Source organism: Hyaena hyaena, unplaced genomic scaffold, assembly GCF_003009895.1.
Source record: "Hyaena hyaena isolate Hyena2069 unplaced genomic scaffold, ASM300989v1 scaffold_57, whole genome shotgun sequence".
NCBI classification, from domain to species: domain Eukaryota; kingdom Metazoa; phylum Chordata; class Mammalia; order Carnivora; family Hyaenidae; genus Hyaena; species Hyaena hyaena.
The window spans coordinates 761665-780502 of NW_024080690.1; the positions used below are offsets into that span (position 1 = coordinate 761665).

The window sequence follows — 18838 nt, forward strand, 5'->3', positions numbered from 1 at the left end:
GAGAGACAGCGTGAGCAGGGGAGGGTCAGAGAGAGAGGGAGTCACAGACTGAAACAGGCTCCAGGCTCTGAGCTAGCAGCCAGCACAGAGCCCGACGCGGGGCTCGAACCCACGAACCGCGAGATCATGACCTAAGCGAAAGTCGGACGCTTAACCGACTAAGCCACCCAGGCGCCCCAGCAGCTGGATTTTTCTTATTTTTATTTTTTTAATGCTTATTCATTTTCTGAGAGAGACAGAGCATAAGTGATGGAGGGGCAGAGAGAGAGGGAGATAGAATCTAAAGCAGGCTCTAGGCTCTGACCTGTCAGCACAGAGTATGACGCAAGATTCGAACTCCGGAGCCACAAGATCATGACCTGAGCCGAAGTCAGATGCTTAACCAACTAACTGAGCCATCCAGGCACCCCAGCAGTTAGATATTTTATTTCAAATTAATAAAGGAGCATTTCTTCCAATTGGTAGAATGACATAGATCAGCATCATTTCTAATCTTATTTTTGTTTTTATACATAAAATGTTTTGTTTTTACACATAATATGGCTGAGAGTCCTTATTTACTTAAGTAAGTAGAGGAAGATGGAACAAGCTGTATTATAGGAATGTTATTCAATTCTTTTACCTCCTTCCAAGTATATACAAAAAATATCACATTTTGATCTATTATCATCTATCATCAATAATTCTTTTCACAGGGGTGCCTGGCATCTAGGCATCCACTAGATGGGGTGCCTAGGTGGCTCAGTCAGTCAAGCGTCCAACTTCTGTTTGTCTCTCTCTCTCTGCTCCTACCCCACTCATGTTCTGTCTCTTTCCGTCAAAAATAAAAACATTTTAAAAATTAAAAAAATTTGGGGCGCCTGGGTGGCTTAGTCGGTTAAGCGTCTGACTTTTGCTTAGGTCATGATCTCGCGGTTCGTGAGTTCGAGCCCTGTGGCGGGCTCTGTGCTGACAGTGTGGAGCCTGCTTTAGATTCTCTCTCTTGCCCTCCTCCCCTAAAAATGAACATTAAAAAAATGAAATCTTTTTTAAAAAGTTCTTTATACCTCTATGTAGTATTTCTGTCGAGAAGGTTTGCTTTGAATATAATTATGAGACTGTCAGACAAGTTCAAATTCAGGGACATCTATAAAACAACTAGCCTAGAGTCTCCAAAATCATCAATGTTAAATAATATCCAGGGACACCTGGGTAGCTCAGTCAGGTGCACATCCAACTCTTGATATCGGATCAGTTCATGATCCCAGGGTGGTGGGATGGAGCCTCGCTCTGTCTCTCTCTTTTTTTTAATTTGTGAGAGAGAGAGAGAGAGAGAGAGAGAGAGACAGCGTGAGTAGGGGAGGGTCAGAGAGAGAGAGGGAGATACAGAATCTGAAGCAGGCTCCAGGCTCTGAGCTAGCTGTCAGCACAGAGCCCGACGCGGGGCTCGAACCCACAAATTATGAGATCATGACCTGAGCCGAAGTCGGACGCTTAACCGACTGAGCCACCCAGGCGCCCCTGTCTCTCTCTCTTAAAAAAAAAAAATCCTGAGTGTGATCAGAGTTATATGCTATTTCAAGACCCAGACAGGCACCCTGTCAATACATCATTTTGAATTAAATATTTATATCTTACTATGTGCTTTAAGTATATTTTCATCAAAACCTGGGAATTGCACACTTATCTCATTCAGCTTTGGGAACATGCCTGCCATGTAATTGAATCCGCAAAGTCAATCCTCACTGTGAAACCAATCATTCAAATCAGATGTACATTCTTAAGGAACAGATGGATTTTTTTTTTCAGTTCAAATGATGTGTAAATGCATTTCCCTACGACAACTTTCTCCACTTTTGAATTCTAAGACAAAAAGAGAGGAAAAGGAAGGGAGAGAGGGGAGGAAAGGAGATAGAAGGAGGGAGAGAGAGAGAGAATTGAAATGTACATATAAGACAGCTGATTGCTGCATTCAATATGTCGTACTACGTTGTTTTATTTAGTTTTTGAAAGAGAGCACATGCACCAGCGAAGGAGAGCCAGAGGGAGATGGAGAGAGAGAATCTTACGCAGGCTCAGAGAAAAGCCTGATGCGGGGCTCAATTCCATGACCAACCGTGAGATTGTGACCTGAGCCAAAATCAAGAGTCACATGCCCAACCGACTGAGCCCCCCAGGCAGCCCAAAAAGTGGTAGTTTCTTAAAGGTTAGCTACTATGTGGAGACATATCTTGTCACTGAACTTCTGATGTTCAGTACCTTCAAACCCATTAGTTCCTGATCACTTGGGGTGGATCTTTTGCATGGTATTGTAACATCAGGTGTTGGTCACTTAGGACGTATTGGTTTCTGAGTTATGCAGATCTCCCAAATATTAACACGTTTCGTGCTATAATATTTTAAAACTCACGTTTATTAATATCACTACCAAGCTCATCAGAAAAGTATTGGGAAGCTGGCAAGTGCACAGTGGCAGGTTCAAGTTTTCCAAGTGTCTAGTTTTTACTGGAGAGCTCTCATTTTATCACTGGCAACAAATACTGGCCATCATTGTCCTTGAAGTGACAGACTAACCTTGTTCAATGAAGAGAAAAATGTCCGCCAAGTTCAAGTCTGAATAACCACGGTTTGTCAGTCATTCTTGCAAATAAAAATGTTTCATGAAAAAAGCTGCTAGTGCAGCTTGCAAGTCATCCAGCTGTACAAGTTCTTTCCCTCGAGGCAGCCATAGTACTTTAGCATGCGGCCAAAGTGGCAACTTCCCGTTTCATCATGCAGAAGATGTTAAAATATATACTTAAGGATCAGGTGTAATAAAAGCAGTAATTGTGACTGCACTGTCAAGGGCATTCCTGGTGATACACCTTTTACTAACTATGAGCACACAGTGGTGGAGAATACAACAGCTACTAACCCGGCTGGTGCCACCACCCCTTCCCAGGAGCTCTTGTGGCCAGCATTCCAGGAATGCCAGGAAGACTTAAAGGACACTGCACCAGAAGCACTTCCGTGACACCCCAGGTAGCACTCATTCTGCTCCCACATCTGTGTTCCCTTCTACAGCAGCACCACCTCACCTTCTCACCATCAGTAACTCTGGTTCTTCCCCTCCCTACACAGGAAGCTACTGGACGGCAAGGGCTGTCTGTCTTGGTTATGTCTCAAGGCCAACTGAGTTACACCATGTATTAATAAGATTCACTTCCTTTTTTGTTTTGCTTTGTTTTTTGTTTTTATTTTAGAAGAGAGAGAGCAAGCGGGCGGAGGAGGGATGAGAATCTTTTTGGTGGTGTGTGTGTGTGTGTGTGTGTGTGTTTGTGTTTATTTACTTTTGAGACAGACAGAGACAGAATATAAGCAGGGAAGGGCAGAGAGACAAAGGGAGACACAGAATCTGAAGCAGGATCCAGGCTCTGAGCTGTCGGCACAGAGCCTGATGTGGGGCTCGAACTCACAAACCGCTAGATCATAACCTGAGCCGAAGTCGGACGCTTAACAGACTAAGCCGCCCAGGCGCCCCGAGAATGAGAATCTTAAGCAGGCACCATGCTCAGCGCAAACCTGGACACAGGGCTCAATCCCACCACCCTGGGATCATGACCTGAGCTGAAATCAAGTCAAATGCCAGCAAGGCATCCCAGGACGCCCTTTCTTTCTTTCTATTTTTTTTTTTAATGTTTTAGTTTTATTTTTGGGAGAGAGATAGAGACAGCATGAGCAGGGGAGGGTCAGAGAGAGAGAGGGAGACACAGAATCTGAAGACAATCTCCAGGCTCTGAACTGTCAGCACAGAGCCAGACGCAGGGCTCGAACCCATGAACTGTGAGATCATGACCTGAGCTGAAGTCGGACACTTAACTGATTGAGCCACCCAGGCATCCCAACCCTTCCTTTTTTGAAATATACTTCCCATTTTATTTCCCATAAAAATGCAGTCTTTGATTTAATAGGGCTTACTGACCCTTGTGAACACCAGTTTTGATCATCCATCCTTTCCCCAACCACCTCTCACATTCACCACCTCTCACATTTACCAGTAAACTGGTAAATCTACATCTGTGATCTGAAATTAATACAGACAGTCCCTAACTTATAAATACTTGATTTCTTGCACCAACCGTAAATACTAATAAAAGTCCCTACTGTACCAGAACTCTTAGGATCGAATAATGAGCTCTGGTTAGGGGAAGTATCTTGGGAAAAGAGAACACTCTGTGAGTCACGGTAGGTCTCCGTGAGATCCAAGGGCATCAAGCTGGTTAGAAGACAGCAGTTAGTAACCCATCCTCAACCCTCTACCGCTCTCCTTACTTTACACACGAGGACACCAAGGCTTAGAGAAGGAATGAGCCCAAGGGCACACGGCTGGACAGGCTGAAACCCATGACAAGGCCATTCTGGACCCAGGGTTGACAAGCTCCTTCTGTAAAGAGCCAGAGAGGGGCGCCTGGGTGGCTTAGTCGGTTAGGCGTCTGACTTTCGCTCAGGTCATGATCTCGCGGTTCATGGGTTTGAGCCCCGCATCGGGCTCTGTGCTGACTGCCAGCTCAGAGCCTGGAGCCTGTTTCAGTCTGTGACTCCCTCTCTCTCTGACCCTCCCCTGCTCACACTGTCTCTCTCTCCTAGAAATAAATAAAACATTAAAAAAAAAAAAAAAAAGAGCCAGAGAGTCAATGTTTCAGGCTTTGCAGGCCAGCTAGCCTCTGTTGCAAGTGTTGACTCCACCCAAGTAGCAGGAGAGCTGCCACAGACAACATGTAAACAAATGAGTGTGGCTGTGCGCCAATAAAACTCTGAAATCCGAATGTCAGATAATTTGCATGAGTCATGAAACAGTATTCTTCTTTTGATTTTTTTTCCTCACCATTTTAAAAATGTAAAAACCATTTAGCTCAGGAGCTCTACAAAAACAGGCAGCAGGCCCGAGTTGTCTGCAGGCCACCACCTGCCCACCCTTGCTCCAGACCACCAGTCCTGCAACAGAGTGTGGGGGGGACAGCAGAGCCCCTGGTCATGCAATGATGTCAGAGGCAAACATGACCAATGACAATAGTGTTACCCAGAAAATAAAAAAGGAAATCCTGCCACCACAACTTGGATCAACACAGCAGCTAGCTGCCTGGACCCGGGGCTCCAGGCAGCCCTCTGCATACTGGGCGAAATGGGGGTCCTAACTGGCCCCACTGGCTCTACCCTTGCCCCCTAGAGCCTGCCCTCCACATGGGGGCCAGAGTCAACTCTTAAAATTTTAAACTAAATTAGGAGCACCTGGCCAGCTCAGTCCATAGCGCATCCAACTTGTGATCTCCAGGTCATGAGTTTGAGCCCCCTGTTGGGTGTAGAGATTACTTTAAAATTTTTTAATTTAATCAAATTATGTCTTCCGCTCAAAACCCACATTCCAATACAAATCCAAGTCCTTACCATTTTATTTTCTCTTTTAAAAATGAAGACTATCAAAAGTATATCCCTTTAGCTGGTGCACCCATATAGCTCTACAAGAACTACATTTTCCCACGGTCACTGTCACCACCACGAATTCCCTACCCCTGCCCCTCTGCTGTACAGAAACAGGCAGGGCTCCTAAGCTGTCTGCAGGCCACAGTTTGCCCACCCTTGCTCCAGACAACCAGTCCTGCAACAGAGTATGGGGGGAACAGCAGAGCCCCTGGTCACCCCTACCCCCCTACTTCCTTGCTGTGCCTCCAACAGACTAAGGGCACATGCCCGTCAAAGTCTGTGCTACATGCTCTCTGCCTGGAATGGCCTTGACCAGAGGCCTTCATGGCTGCCTTCTGCATCCCTGCCGGTCCTTGTTCAGACATACATCACCTGATCAGAGAGGCCTTTCCTGACCATGGTTCACACTCTTATAAACCTGATACTGTTTTGTTTCTTGATAGCACTTACCACTATCATTATATATTTATTTATTAGAACAGATGGTTCTTGAGGGCAAGGACTCTGGTTTTTCGTTCACTGCTATATCCCCAGCACCCAGAACAGTCCCAGATATATGAGAGTTGCTCAACAAATGTTTGTCGAACTTATTCAATAAGTGAATGGAAAGCCACAAAACCAACATGCAATTAAGTCCTTACAATATAACCCACTCATAGGTTGAAGACAACTTATAAACATACACTCTTCTATCAAAAATGAAAATGTGGGGCACCTGGCTGGCTCAGTTGGTGGAGCATGCAGCTCTTGATCTCGGAGTTGAGTTCAAGCCCCATTTTGGGTATAGCAATTAATTAAAAATAAAATCTTTAGGGGCATCTTGGTGGCTCAGTTGGTTAAGCATCCAACTCTTGATTTTGTCTCAGGGCATGATCTCACCATTCATGGGATCGAGCCCCATGTTTGGCTCTGCAGTGAGCATGGTGCCTACTTAAGATTTTCCCTCTCTCTCTCTCTCTCTCTCTGTCCCTCTCTTGCTCATGCACACTCTCACTCTCTCTTTCAAAGTAAACATTTTAAAAATAAATAAATAAAACAAAATAAAATCTTTAAAAAAATGAAAACACTGTTGTAGGATGTTTCTTTCACATGTATTTAAAATATACACTGAGGGGGTGAGGGAGACAGGAAAGGGGGTGATGGGCATTGAGAAGGGCACTTGGGATGAGCACTGGGTGTTGTATGGAAACCAATTTGACAATAAATTATATTTTAAAAATAAATAATAAAATAAAATACATACTGAATCACTGCCCATTCAGTGCAAGGTATTAAGCCACATGTTGTGAAGCAAGAATTTCTGTTCTCAAAGAACTCATAGACCAAAAAGGAGGTAAGACATTTACAAGCAACCTCAAGAAATGATAGACAGTGGGAAGGGGCACAATACAAGGAAAGATAAAGAGCTAAGGAGTTCAGTTTCCTGCTGAGGGCCCAGTCTTCATTCTCTCATTGACCCTTCCATGTAAAATCCCCACTTAACAGAGGAGGGTACAGGCCCAGAGCAGGGTAATGAATGAACTCTAGGGAGGCCTCCCAACTTGGAGTCCTGGATTCTTGTCACCACAACCTTTTCCTTTTGACATTTCTTTGGCCCGAGAAAGTCAGATGATTGCCTCAATTACACACTTCCCTTCGCCGGTTGAGTAAAAGCTGAGGAGTCCTTGCTACTAGCAAGCAAAGAAAATTACTTAAATATATATAACTCTTCCAAACAGAACCCACCAGTTCATGAATGAATTAATTCAAACACAAATGTTTTGCCTATTGCTTCATCTGATTCATCTGCTCAATCAAAATGCACAGGTCCCTTTCCTAGCCATTCATGGGTTCCAGCTTTCTAACACATTTTAATACTCCTTCAAACACATCACCAAAACATAATGCTTAAAGTAGGATGGATAATGATTGATACTTGTACAACTGCAAATATACTAAAATTCACTGAAATGTGCACTTTATTTTATTTTTTTAAGTAGGCTCCATGCCCATCGTGGGGCTTGAACTCATGACCAAGATCAAGAGTCTTCTGTTCCACACAGTGAGCCAGCCAGGCACTCCTGAATTGTATATTTTATTTATTTTATTTTTAATTTTTTTAAATTTATTTTTGAGAGAAAGAGACAGAGCATGAGTGGCGGAGGGGCAGAGAGAGAGGGAGATAGAATCTGAAGAAGGTTCCAGGCTCTGAGCTGTCAGCACAAAGCCTGATGTAGAGCTCGAACCCACGAACCGGGAAATCATGACCTGAGCTGAAGTTAGGTGCTTAACCAACTCAGTCACTCAAGGGCCCCATGAATTGTGCACTTTAAAGGTGAGTTCTACTGTATGTGAGTTATATCTCAATAAAGCTGTCATATATTTTTTAAGACATTCTTTTTTTTTTAAGCTTATTTATTTTGAGAGAGGGGGAGAGAAAGAACAAGCTGGGGAGGGGCAGAGAGAGAGGGGACAGAGGATTCAAAACAGACTCTGTGCTGAAAGCAGACAGCCTGATGTGGGGCTTAAACTTAGGAACTGAGAGATCATGACCTGAGCCAAAGATGTTTAAACAAGTGAGCCATTCAGGTGCCCCTTTAAAAGCTGTTATATTTTTTTAAGGTGATTATTTCCAAATGTTTGCTATTAAAATGTTATTAATATTAGTATTCTATTTACTATTAATTGCATTTGTATTATAATAGTCACTATCACTAATAAAGAGTAGTGCTGAATTGCGCTCATAGTTTCGAGGGAAATTTGGTAACAGCTGACAAAAAAAATTTTTTTTAACACAATCCTCTTGATCCAGCTATATTTCCACTTTAGAATTTACCTAACATATATACTCACTCCAGCTTGCAAAGACATGTTAAAAAGATTGTTCTATATCACTGTTTGCATTTTTATAAAACTAGAGTCAAACCAAACATTCCACAGTAGTGTGGATTAGGGACATGGGAATCAAGTGCCAGGCCACCACTTCCTCACTCTCTAAGGTCACATGCCACTTCACCTCCCTAAATCTCACTCATAAAATGAAGACAGTAACGGTGCCAACTCACAGAATTGTTACTGGAGACTTACATGACAAAATACACGTAAAAACTTAACAAGCAGCCAGCATATACTAACTATGAAATAAATATTACTAAGACAGTCATCACTGTGATTGACAGGACAGATGCTTGTAGACTGAACTGTGGCCTGGCCATACAATGGAACGTTCTACAGGTTTTCAAAAGAACAAGGAATATTGCTATCAACTGATATGGAAAGAGTTCCAACATGTTTAGAGAAGAAAGCACATTGTTAAACAAGATTATAGAATGATCCCAGTTATAAATTTTTAAAAATATCTATATAATATGTATATATAATTTATATACACACACAGGTGTGTGTGTTTGTGTGTGTGTGTGTGTGTGTGTGTGTATGGGCATTTCAGGAAAGAATACCGAGAAACTGGGTAATGGGACTGAGGAGAAAGGGGCATGTTTACTCTTCAATTCCTAACGCTTAGAACCATACTTTTTGCCAGTGAGCAAACTTTTACTTAAAAAAAATAAAAAGAACATTGAAAATTAACTTGCTTACTAAGGGAGGAAAAAAAGCACCTTGATTAAAAAAAGAGTATTAACAAAAGAAAGTTTCCACTGAATTCTAAAATTGGCAGCAGATAGAAAAACCCTGTACACATATTAAAAGAAACAGTCCACTGTGCAAGAACAGAATTTAACTGAGATTCAGGGTTATATTCAATCCTATCAGAGATCTATTAATTACCGGCTTCTGAAAATATCCACCTTATCTGCAAAGTAAAAGCACTGAGACTTTCACCTTCAGCTTCAAATACTGCTTTTCATTTTTAAAGTACTTAAAAACCTACTGAATTTATACAATATTGACCTAATAGGCAATAGAAATAATACAATTGATTTTTAAATTTCCATCACTTGGTGTTTCATTTTGATTATGTATCTCATTTTTAAAAACTGGGGTTAAAAATAACACTGCCAAAAACCTGAACATCTTTACATCTCTTCAGATTCTCACTACCACACCACAAAGCAATACATATTAAAGATCAAAATTCCAACATGAAGCAACTTTTAGAAATAATTTCTGAAGAACAGATTGGTGCAAGACTTTGCACCTTAAAGAGATCTAAAATTCAAAAGAGGACACATCAGGTAAAATTGGCTGAAGGGATGGAAGTTCAGAGGCAATGGGGACCAAAAAGTAAAGGGGAGAAGTACTTTATATCTTACCCATCTTTTTCTCAAAGTTCTGACTAGCATAGAGCATCTTTTTATGACACAGGCAGCAATGCTGAGTGATTTTATTTCTCTATTTATTTTTGAGAGTGACAGAGCACAAGCGGGGAAAAGGAGAGAGAGAGGCACTCAATCGGAAGCAGCCCAGCACAGGGCTCGAACCCAGAAACCAAGAGATCATGACCTGAACTGAAGTCGGACGCTTAGCTAACTGAACCACCCAGGCGCCCCATGAGTGATTTTAAAAGAGTAGGTCAGGCACCTGGCTGGCTCAGTCAGAAGAACATGTGATGCCTGATCTCAGGGTCATGATTTTGAGCCCCAAGTTGGGTGTAGAGATTACTAAAAAATAAACAAATAAAGTTAAAAAAAAAAAAAAATGAGGCCTCCTGGTTGGCTCAGTTGGTTAAGCAAGCATCTGACTTGGCCTCAGGTCATGATCTTGAGGTTCGTAGGTTCAAGCCCTGCGTCGGACTCTGTGCTGACAGGACAGCTCAGAGCCTAGAGCCTGCTTTGGATTCTGTGTCTCCCTCTCTCTCTGACCCTCCCCTGCTCACACTCTGTCTGTCTCTATCTCTCTCAAAAAATAAACATTAAAAAAATTATTAAAAAAAGCAACAACATGAGTATACCTATATGTTAAAATGCCAAAAAACATTCATCTCCTCAGCAGTGTTGGAATGATAATCAATGGTACTGGAAGGCAAACTGCCTGGAAAACCTGTAGTTTGTCTTATCAATCAGATAAAACAGTTAAGAATGTCATCATTCTAAGATGACCAGAACTGTTCATTAAGGGAGGTTGTGAATGCATTTATCAAAGATCTTTAACAGAAGTCCTCTCAATGAGATGGTTTTGGTTGTATAGAAAGGAAAATGGTAAATGATCCCTCTCCCACCAACTCTCAAAAGATCCCTCTTCCAGATCCTTCTCCTCACAATACCTCCAAAATGAGAAGTAGAAACTGTAGAAAAGAACTGGACTCCCAGCTCAGTACATGTGGGCCAAGTCAGTTAAGCGGGAGGGAGCCCGGGGCCTAGAGCCCTAGCACTGCTTCACTCAGTAATACCTGACGCCTTTCCTGGTACTGGGCAGATGAGTCACCATTAATAACACGACAAAACCCTCATAATTACCTGAATCCAATGACTTCTTACCATGTCCACTGCTACTCCCCTAATCAAGCCCCATATTCTCTCACCTGCCAGGTCTTGCTAACATCTGCAGCTGCCCCTGGTCCCTTCTCCACTCTGTGGTCAGTGATGTTTTGAAAGCACAACAGATCATATCTTTCCACTGCTTTAAACCTTCCAAATTCTTTCCTGTCATACTTGGAAGGAAATCCACACTCCTTCCCAGGGCACACAGGCCCAGCCTGATAGGTCTCTGCCTCCCCGCCTCCCCTCTGCCTCCCCTCTCATTTACCACACCCCTTGCCCTTGACTAACTGCTAGCCCACACTGGCCTTCCTTCCATTCTATACACAAGCCAAGCTCATTGTCACTTCAGAGCTTCTGCCTTTGCTGTTCCTTCTGTCAAGAACACTCTTCCCTCCCTCTTCCAAGGCTGGGTCTTTCTCATCATTCAGGTCTCCACTCATGCCACCTCCTCACATCTTATGCAAAGGACACTCCTGTTGCATTCTACACCTATATACCCTCTTTGACTTCCCTTCACTATCTGCAATTCTCATTTATTCGCTTCCTTTGTTGTCTGTCCTCCCTTCCCACTACCACCACCAGCCCACCAATTCCATGAGGAGGAACCCCATCTTATGTGCCTCTGCTGTCACACTGATGGGCAGTCGCCAGAATCAAAAATGGCTGATGAATTTTCACAATTCAGGATTGTTTTTCACTCATTGTGCATTCTTTCTCAATAAACAGATATTAAAAGTACTGCTACTGTGTTCTAAGCAATTGTGGTTTTCTTTTAGTGGGGTCCTAAATTAGAGAACAAAGTATATTTGCAACTCATATCATAAACAAAGGTCTAATTTCTTAATGTATCATTCAAAATTCTAAGCTAAGAAAGTCATTGACAAACAAAACATAAACAGTTCGCCAAAAAAAGTCAGATAAATGACTCCTAAATATATAAAGATACACAATTTTACTCAAAATAAGGCAAAAGCAAATTAGAGCTACTAGATATTTTTCTAGTATGTGTGGGTAAAGATTACAAGTATCACAATGCTTTATGGCATATAAAAAAGCATGTTCTGGGGCACCTGGTGGGTCAGTCATTTGAGTGTCCAACTCTTGATCTCTGCTTAGGTCATGACCTGGGGGTTTGTGAGTTAGAACCCCATGTTAGGCTCTGGGTTGATAGCGTGAGCCTGCTTGGGATTCTGTCTCTGCCCCTCCCCTACTCATGCACATGCACTCTAAACAAACTTTAAAAATTAAAAAAAAATTTAAAAACTGAAAGAAAAAGCATATTTGCCCACATGTTGCTGGCAGGAATATAAAATGATATCATTTTTTTGGAGAGCAATTTGGAATTGGCTATGCAAATCACAAATACACATGCTCTTTGACCCTATGTCTTAGCTTTCAGGAATTTATCCTATGGATAAAAGCAAAATAATGTACATGTATAAGGATATTCATTGCAGCATTTCCTATAGATGAGACAACATAAATGTCCAAAAGTTATGAAACATTCATACAATGGATTATACAGCTGCATAAAATAATTGGGTAGCTCTTTATAAACTTATACAAAACAATCTCCAAAACATGCTGGTTTGAAAAGTAAGTTTCAGAAAAGTATTATTGCACTGTTTTTGTCATTGTTGTCTGTAAATATACATGATATGCTTGTAAATACATAGAATGTCTCTAAAATGACACACAAAATCAAGTAACTTTGGTTACATCTAGGGAAAAGAAGTAAATGCCCAGGAGATGGAGAAAGGCTTGCTTGTATAGCTTCTGGACTTTAAACCATTATTTATATGGTTATGTTCTAGATTAACCATCTAGAACAAATCAATTTAAAAGAAACATATTCATGGGGTAGCTAGGTGGCTCAGTCAGTTAAGTGCAGACTCTTGATTTCAGCTTAGGACATGATCTCAGGGTTCATGAAGTTTGAGCCCCATGTCAGGCTCTGTGCTGACATTATGGAGCCTACTTAGGATTCTCTCTCCTTCTCTCTCTGCCCATTCCCCACTTGAACACAGTTTCTCTCTCTCAGGATAAATAAACTTTTAAAAAAAGATCATATTCATACAGAAAAAACTTTCAAATTATTGATTTGGAAGACCTCTCAAGATTTCTGCAAACTTGAGATTGTATGCTATTCCAAAATTTCAAAGATTAATAAAAAGAAATTTGATGCTTATATTTATTCCTTTTGCAAAATCACTACTTGATCAACAATCATTCCTTGATTTAATAGACTTTTTTTCTCATTCCTAGCACAAGATCCTGTCCTCAACTAAGAGTTCCACCAGCTGAAGTCCACGGCCTTCCCCACACAGTTCTTCAATCTATGCAACAGAAGATATAGCCCTGGAAGGCTATATTTTGAATTATAATATAAGCAGCAGACATTTACTGTGCCAGAATAATAATTTTTTTCTATAAGATGCTGTCATAATAAAAATAGTATAGGAGAATTTAGCTGCCTTCTAGGGCTTTTCCTCTCATCTAGCTTAGGTGCTAGGACATATTTATATGAAAAAATAACCACCATGCTAGGAAAGATATTATAGATGGCAAATAAGTAGTACAAATAAGCAACCCTCAAGAAATTCAGAAGAAAACATCACATCTACTCAGGCAGGCAGGAAAGGCTTCAAAAAAGAAACAGAATCTAAGTTGGGCTTGATGGATGATCCCATTTCAATAGACAAGGGACTGCACAGTAAGGAACATTCGGGTGCTTCAGGAACAAGTAAGCAGGCCAGTTTGGACAAATGGAGCCTGCAAGTGACAGGGAGTACTCATGGCTCCCGGAAGTCCAACTTTCCTGATGCCTGTAGCCTTCCAATGCCCTGGATTGATTATGAGTCTTTCTAATATTTTCCAGAGAGATCATTTCTTCTCCATTCTTACCACCTCTAAGCAATCCTTCCCTCCGCAGAGACCTCCAAACTCATCCTCCTGTTTCCAATTTTCCCCATCCCCAGTTCATGGTACACAACTCATGACACTCATTATTTTATATACATAACCTACTTACCCCAAACCTGCCAACAGCTAACTAGTGCCTGCAAAATAAAATCATTCTCCTTCTCATCTGAGGCCTTCTAACATCTCTGCATCCACCTTTCACTCAATCACTGGACGTAATAAGCAAATTTCATGCCTATGCCCCTTCTGTCCCTTTTTACCTGGAAAATTCTCCTTAATATGTTCTCAGGTAGAACATACATGGTTGTAAAGGTTGTGAATACAGTTTTTATAAATGATTAACACCCCCACCACTGTTGGGCAGTACACAACCTCTGCAACCTTCCAAAGATGACTTGTTTCCATCCCTGTCCCCTTTGAAGCCGGATTGTATCCCAGAACAACTCAATTGTGCCTCTCATTCCTACATCACCAATTTGACACATTTTCTTCAGGAAACAATAACAAAAAAAGTTATAATACTTGGAATACCAACAGTGCCTTACACAGCACACACTCAAAAAAGATGCTTGCAAATGATGACAAGATAAGTCAAGAAAGGCAGATTGTGGTTAAACCATAAAGAGCTTTGAAGGACAAGGAAAATGTTTTGACTTTATTTGGTAGATGCCAAATACAGTCAGAGGATCAGAAGGATCTTTTATAAAGTCTAATTTCGGCAAACACAAGCAAGCAGGGTTTGAGAGACTATTGTCAAAGCACGAGCACAGAGGCCCTGTCAGTTGGAGGAGGCCTATGGGGGGGCTCCTTCTGTGACTCCAGCCTCCTCAGCTCCTTACTGGTCCTTCAGCTTACCTGTTTGGGATTACAGCGGTTGGTTTTCATACCTACACTTGGAGAGTGAAGCTTAAAACTGGGCTATTAAGCCAAGAAAAACATGCTTTTGCCTGAAATATCTGGGTATCTAGGAAACAGTTCTGACTTGAATAATTACACACATGATATAAAATACATATACACAAATCAAGAATTCCTCTTCTTCCCTGACTTCTTGTGCAGTCTCAGGAAGTCTAACTCAATTCTCCTGTTTCCTTTGCTAATGGAGCTTGAACTTTTACTAACCTTAGAATTCCACAATTACTAGTGAATCATTTCAAAGCCAATCAGTTATGGCTCATTTTCCTATGGTCTCCTAAAAGAATCAAGGGCACTTATGTATTTAGGTATATAAATTAATTTCATTGTACTGATGGGAGTACTAAATAAGTAATTCTTATCTGTAAATCAAAAACTCAGAACCTAACACATTAAACAAAATTAGTCTACTAATGAATTTCCTTTTAAAGCATGTATCTTGAATTTCATGCCAAGATATCACTATATCGGTAATGGACTCTGCGGTACCAGACAATTTTATTTACCTCTTACATTAAAAAACAATCTTCACTCTCCAAAGGAAGACTATTATGTGGAAGTAATGCACTGAAACATCAAGGCACTAATATCACCGGAAACATGCACATCTCTATCAGGAAAAGATTATCAGGCACAACCTAATTTTAAAAATGAATGGAAGAAGAAGTAAATAAATAAATAAATACGAATGGAAGAGGCATCTTAAAACAGTGTCAAAGGTAAAACATAATATACAGTTTTGCGTTTATGCCCCCAAGAGATGGTTTCCCTTCAAAGCCAACTTTACTGTTTATTCTTCCTACCCAGTATGCAAAATAAACTCACTAGCACTATAAACAGAAGTATGTGATCTTTATTGAAAAGTAAACATGATCTACGGAAAATGTAAAATATTTTCCTTTTATCCCAATAAAGTGAGAGGGAAAAAAAAACTATTAACTACTCCAATAGTGTTTCTGGATTGGGGGCAGTTTAAGTATTTCCTCTTTTCAAAGATAGTGATTTTTCCCCCCTCCCCATACTGAAGATCCTTCTGAAAGTCACAGTGGTACCAAACGGTGGTATCTTTGCTAACTCCAAAGAGAGAAATGGGCACAGGCATCCATTGTTTAGAGTCTCTTGTTAATCTCCTTGATAATACAACCCATTAACATACATACTATGTAGAGTGTATAGAATGCGTGGCCAGGGTATCATAAACCACATTTCACCATAACACGACTTCATCTTTTCAACCACCAAAAATTGGCAAATAATTCAAACTGCTTAGCCCAAGGTTAAACTGTAATACTCACAATAAAAGTTTAAGAGAAATGTAATTAGTTACTATTTTCTCAAAAGTAAACTAAAAGATGGAAGACTTGTTTCTCTCCACCTGCCCCTGGCTATGCCTGGCGATTCGCCCTCCGGAGGGAAGTCTAGTGTAAGGACCAGAGCCGCCGAGTGCCAGGTAAATCGGGAGTGGGGAGTGAGGACAAACCCATTCCCGGGCTGGGCCCGCCTGGGGACCCGGCTGGGGCCTCGCTGGGCAGCCCGGAGGCAAACAGGACGGAGACGGGACCGACGGACCGGACGGACAGACGCAACAGGACGGACGGGACGGGCAGAGAAGCAGTGCGTCCTACCCGGAGGGCTCCCTCCCAGGGACGGCGGAGTACCTGCTCCGGTCATCCAGGCTACGGTTGTCGGCCGCCGCGGCGCGCCAGTCGGGCAGTGTGCTGGCACACAGCACGACCATGGACACTATCACGAACACTACCGACACGCTGGCCAGGATCTGCGCGGCCAGAGACGACGTGGGCTCCTCGAAGGTCCGCCGCATGCGCTCGAGCCAGCGCCTGGAGGGGGCCGCCTCGGCACCGCCCGGTCGCGCCTCGTCGCGGCCCAGGGCGCCGGGTTCGTCGGCCGAGTAGAAGGTGTAGGTGTCGGACATGCGGTCGTCGAGGCGGCGCTGGCAACAGTACTCCAGGTGCGCGCCCTCTAGGCCCCAGTAGATCATCTCGTTGTAAAAGGAGAGCTCGCACATCCGCGGCGCGAAGCGCAGCTTGCCGTGGCCGCGCACGTAGAGCAGGATGAAGCCGAAGGCCTCCGAGTGCCGGTCGAAGAAGTACTCGTTGCGCTCGCGGTCGTAGTCGTCGCACACCTCCAGCACGTCGCGCTCCGAGCGGCAGCCGTGCAGCCGGCTCACGCGGCGCAGCGGGAAGTCCTTCAGCAGCTCCCGGGACAGCGAGTACCGGGCGCCGCCCACGTTCAGCACCACGGAGGCCGCCCTGCTGCGCCCGAAGGTCATGGCTGGCCGCCCCGAGGCCCCGAGGCCCGAGGCCGCCGCCCCCCACCCCCGGCCGCCGCGCAAGGCCTGCCTGCCGTTGGCCGACGGGGGAGCGCGCCGTCGGGGCCGGCAGGCTGGCCGACCGGCTCTCGCTGCGGGCTCCGCTCCTGCCCTTCGCTGGCCCGGAGACCCCCTCGGCTCTAGCCTCCTCCGCGGCTAGGCGTTGCTGCTAGCGACGCTCCCTCGGCGCGGCGGTACCTGCAGGTGGCCGGGGAGTCCCCTCAGGCGTCAGCGTTGCGCCCCGCTGGCAGGGAATGAGGCAGTCAGCGCCCGGGGGGGTAACCCCCCCTGAGAGGCCGGGGTGTCCTTTCAAAGCGGCGGCGCTGTGCCCCCCGTGAGGGGCGCGGGCGGCAGGCGGAGGCGCCGGTGCGGGATGGCTCGCGGTCCCCGGCGCTCCCTCTGACCGCGGTTCCGGCAAACGCCCCGCCGCCGTCCAGAGGCGAGAGGCAAAGTGAGCGGGTTCGGAGGCGGCGGAGAGCCGGCTCCGCGAGGCGGGGGCGGGGCCTCCTCGCGGTTCCCCCTCCTCGCCTCCCGGCTCTGCTCTGCTCACCTCCCTCGGCGCGCCGCCCTCCTCTGCCCACCCGCGCCCGCACCTCCCGGGCCCGCTCGGCTGGGATTCCCCGGCGCCCCGCCCTGGACCTCGGGCTACCCGCCTCGTGACGCCGTCCTCCCCCTCCGCTGCCGCCCGCCGCGGCCAGGAGTGGTCCGCCGAGCGGGGAAGGGAGCAACTGGGAGCCCCGGGGATGGGGGTGGCCAAGCCCCGCGGCCGGTGTGCCTGCTCCCGCGCGCCGCCCGGAGCCATCAGGATGACTTGGGCAGCCCCCTTTTAACAGCTCTCCCCCCCCCCCATGGAGGCAGCAGGAGGGTAAGGAGGGGTGAGGACTGGGGTGCAGTATTTGAGGGGCGGGGGCAGACGGCGTTTGAAGAGCTTTTTCCAGAAACTATCCGGAACCGAGCGCAGTTTCTGTGAACGCCCCAAGGGATTTGTCAAAGAAGGCACCCCAGCAATTGCTTTTCTTGACGACTTGCCTTTCCTCTCGCGGCACGGAGACCCACGTACCGCGTGCTCTGAAGGCGGCCACACACCCCAACACCCCGGCTCGGTGTCGCCCTCCCGCCGGTCCTCCCGCGGAGGGGAGCGGCCCCAGCGCGGGCTTTGTGGGGCGCGGGTCCTAAAAGGGCGCCTACGTGCACAGCGCCTGGACCACCCCCCTATCCCCCCCGACGCTTCCTGTAGAGTGGGGCGAAAGTCTGGGGAGAATCGCTCTGCCACTGGCAAGAACCGAATTTTCCCGTAGCCTTCATTTTCATAATGTCTTGATTTCCCCTGTGCAACCCCGAGCCCGCCGCAGCACCAGCTCTTGAAGCTTCAAGAGCCCTTTAAGGCTCCTCAGCGTCCTGCCCTGCCCTCTGGTCGAAGCCCAGGGAGTGGGTTCCACTTGGCAGGGATTATATTAAACTGCTACCTGCAATTCACACGACATCCGACACCGGCAGCCCAGCCCGCGCGGTGCCCGCCAGAGGTGAAACAGGTGAGTTGTAAGGCAAACTGTTAAATGCAAAACAAATACTGGAATTAAAAATAAGGGTGGGGTGGGGTGTGGTCATCCGACCTCGGGGTAACCCAGCTGGTTACTGGGAAGGGTTTTTACTTTACCCTTCACTTTTCATAATTTTGTAGGATTGTCCCGTGCCCACTAGAGGTCACCATAAAGAGTCATTTTGCCCTGATTCTAGTGTGGATCCCTAGCTAAAAAGCAGACACCTAAAAATTCAAGTGCTATCCCTCCTCACAAAGTAAAATCACTCTGGGTGG

The 18838-nt window shown here is 44.9% G+C and overlaps 1 protein-coding gene across 2 annotated transcripts in view; it reads right to left on the minus strand.

Moving 5' to 3' along the window:
* Window positions 1-17021, minus strand: part of KCNG3 (potassium voltage-gated channel modifier subfamily G member 3) — a 108497-nt gene extending 91476 nt beyond the window's left edge. For both annotated transcript variants that reach the window (XM_039231677.1, XM_039231675.1), the window contains exon 1: window positions 16352-17021. In XM_039231677.1, coding sequence (XP_039087608.1) covers window positions 16352-16983 — 632 coding nt within the window. In that variant the 5' untranslated portion in view covers window positions 16984-17021. The remainder of the gene's footprint in view (window positions 1-16351) is intronic.
* Window positions 17022-18838: the final 1817 nt, after the last annotated feature.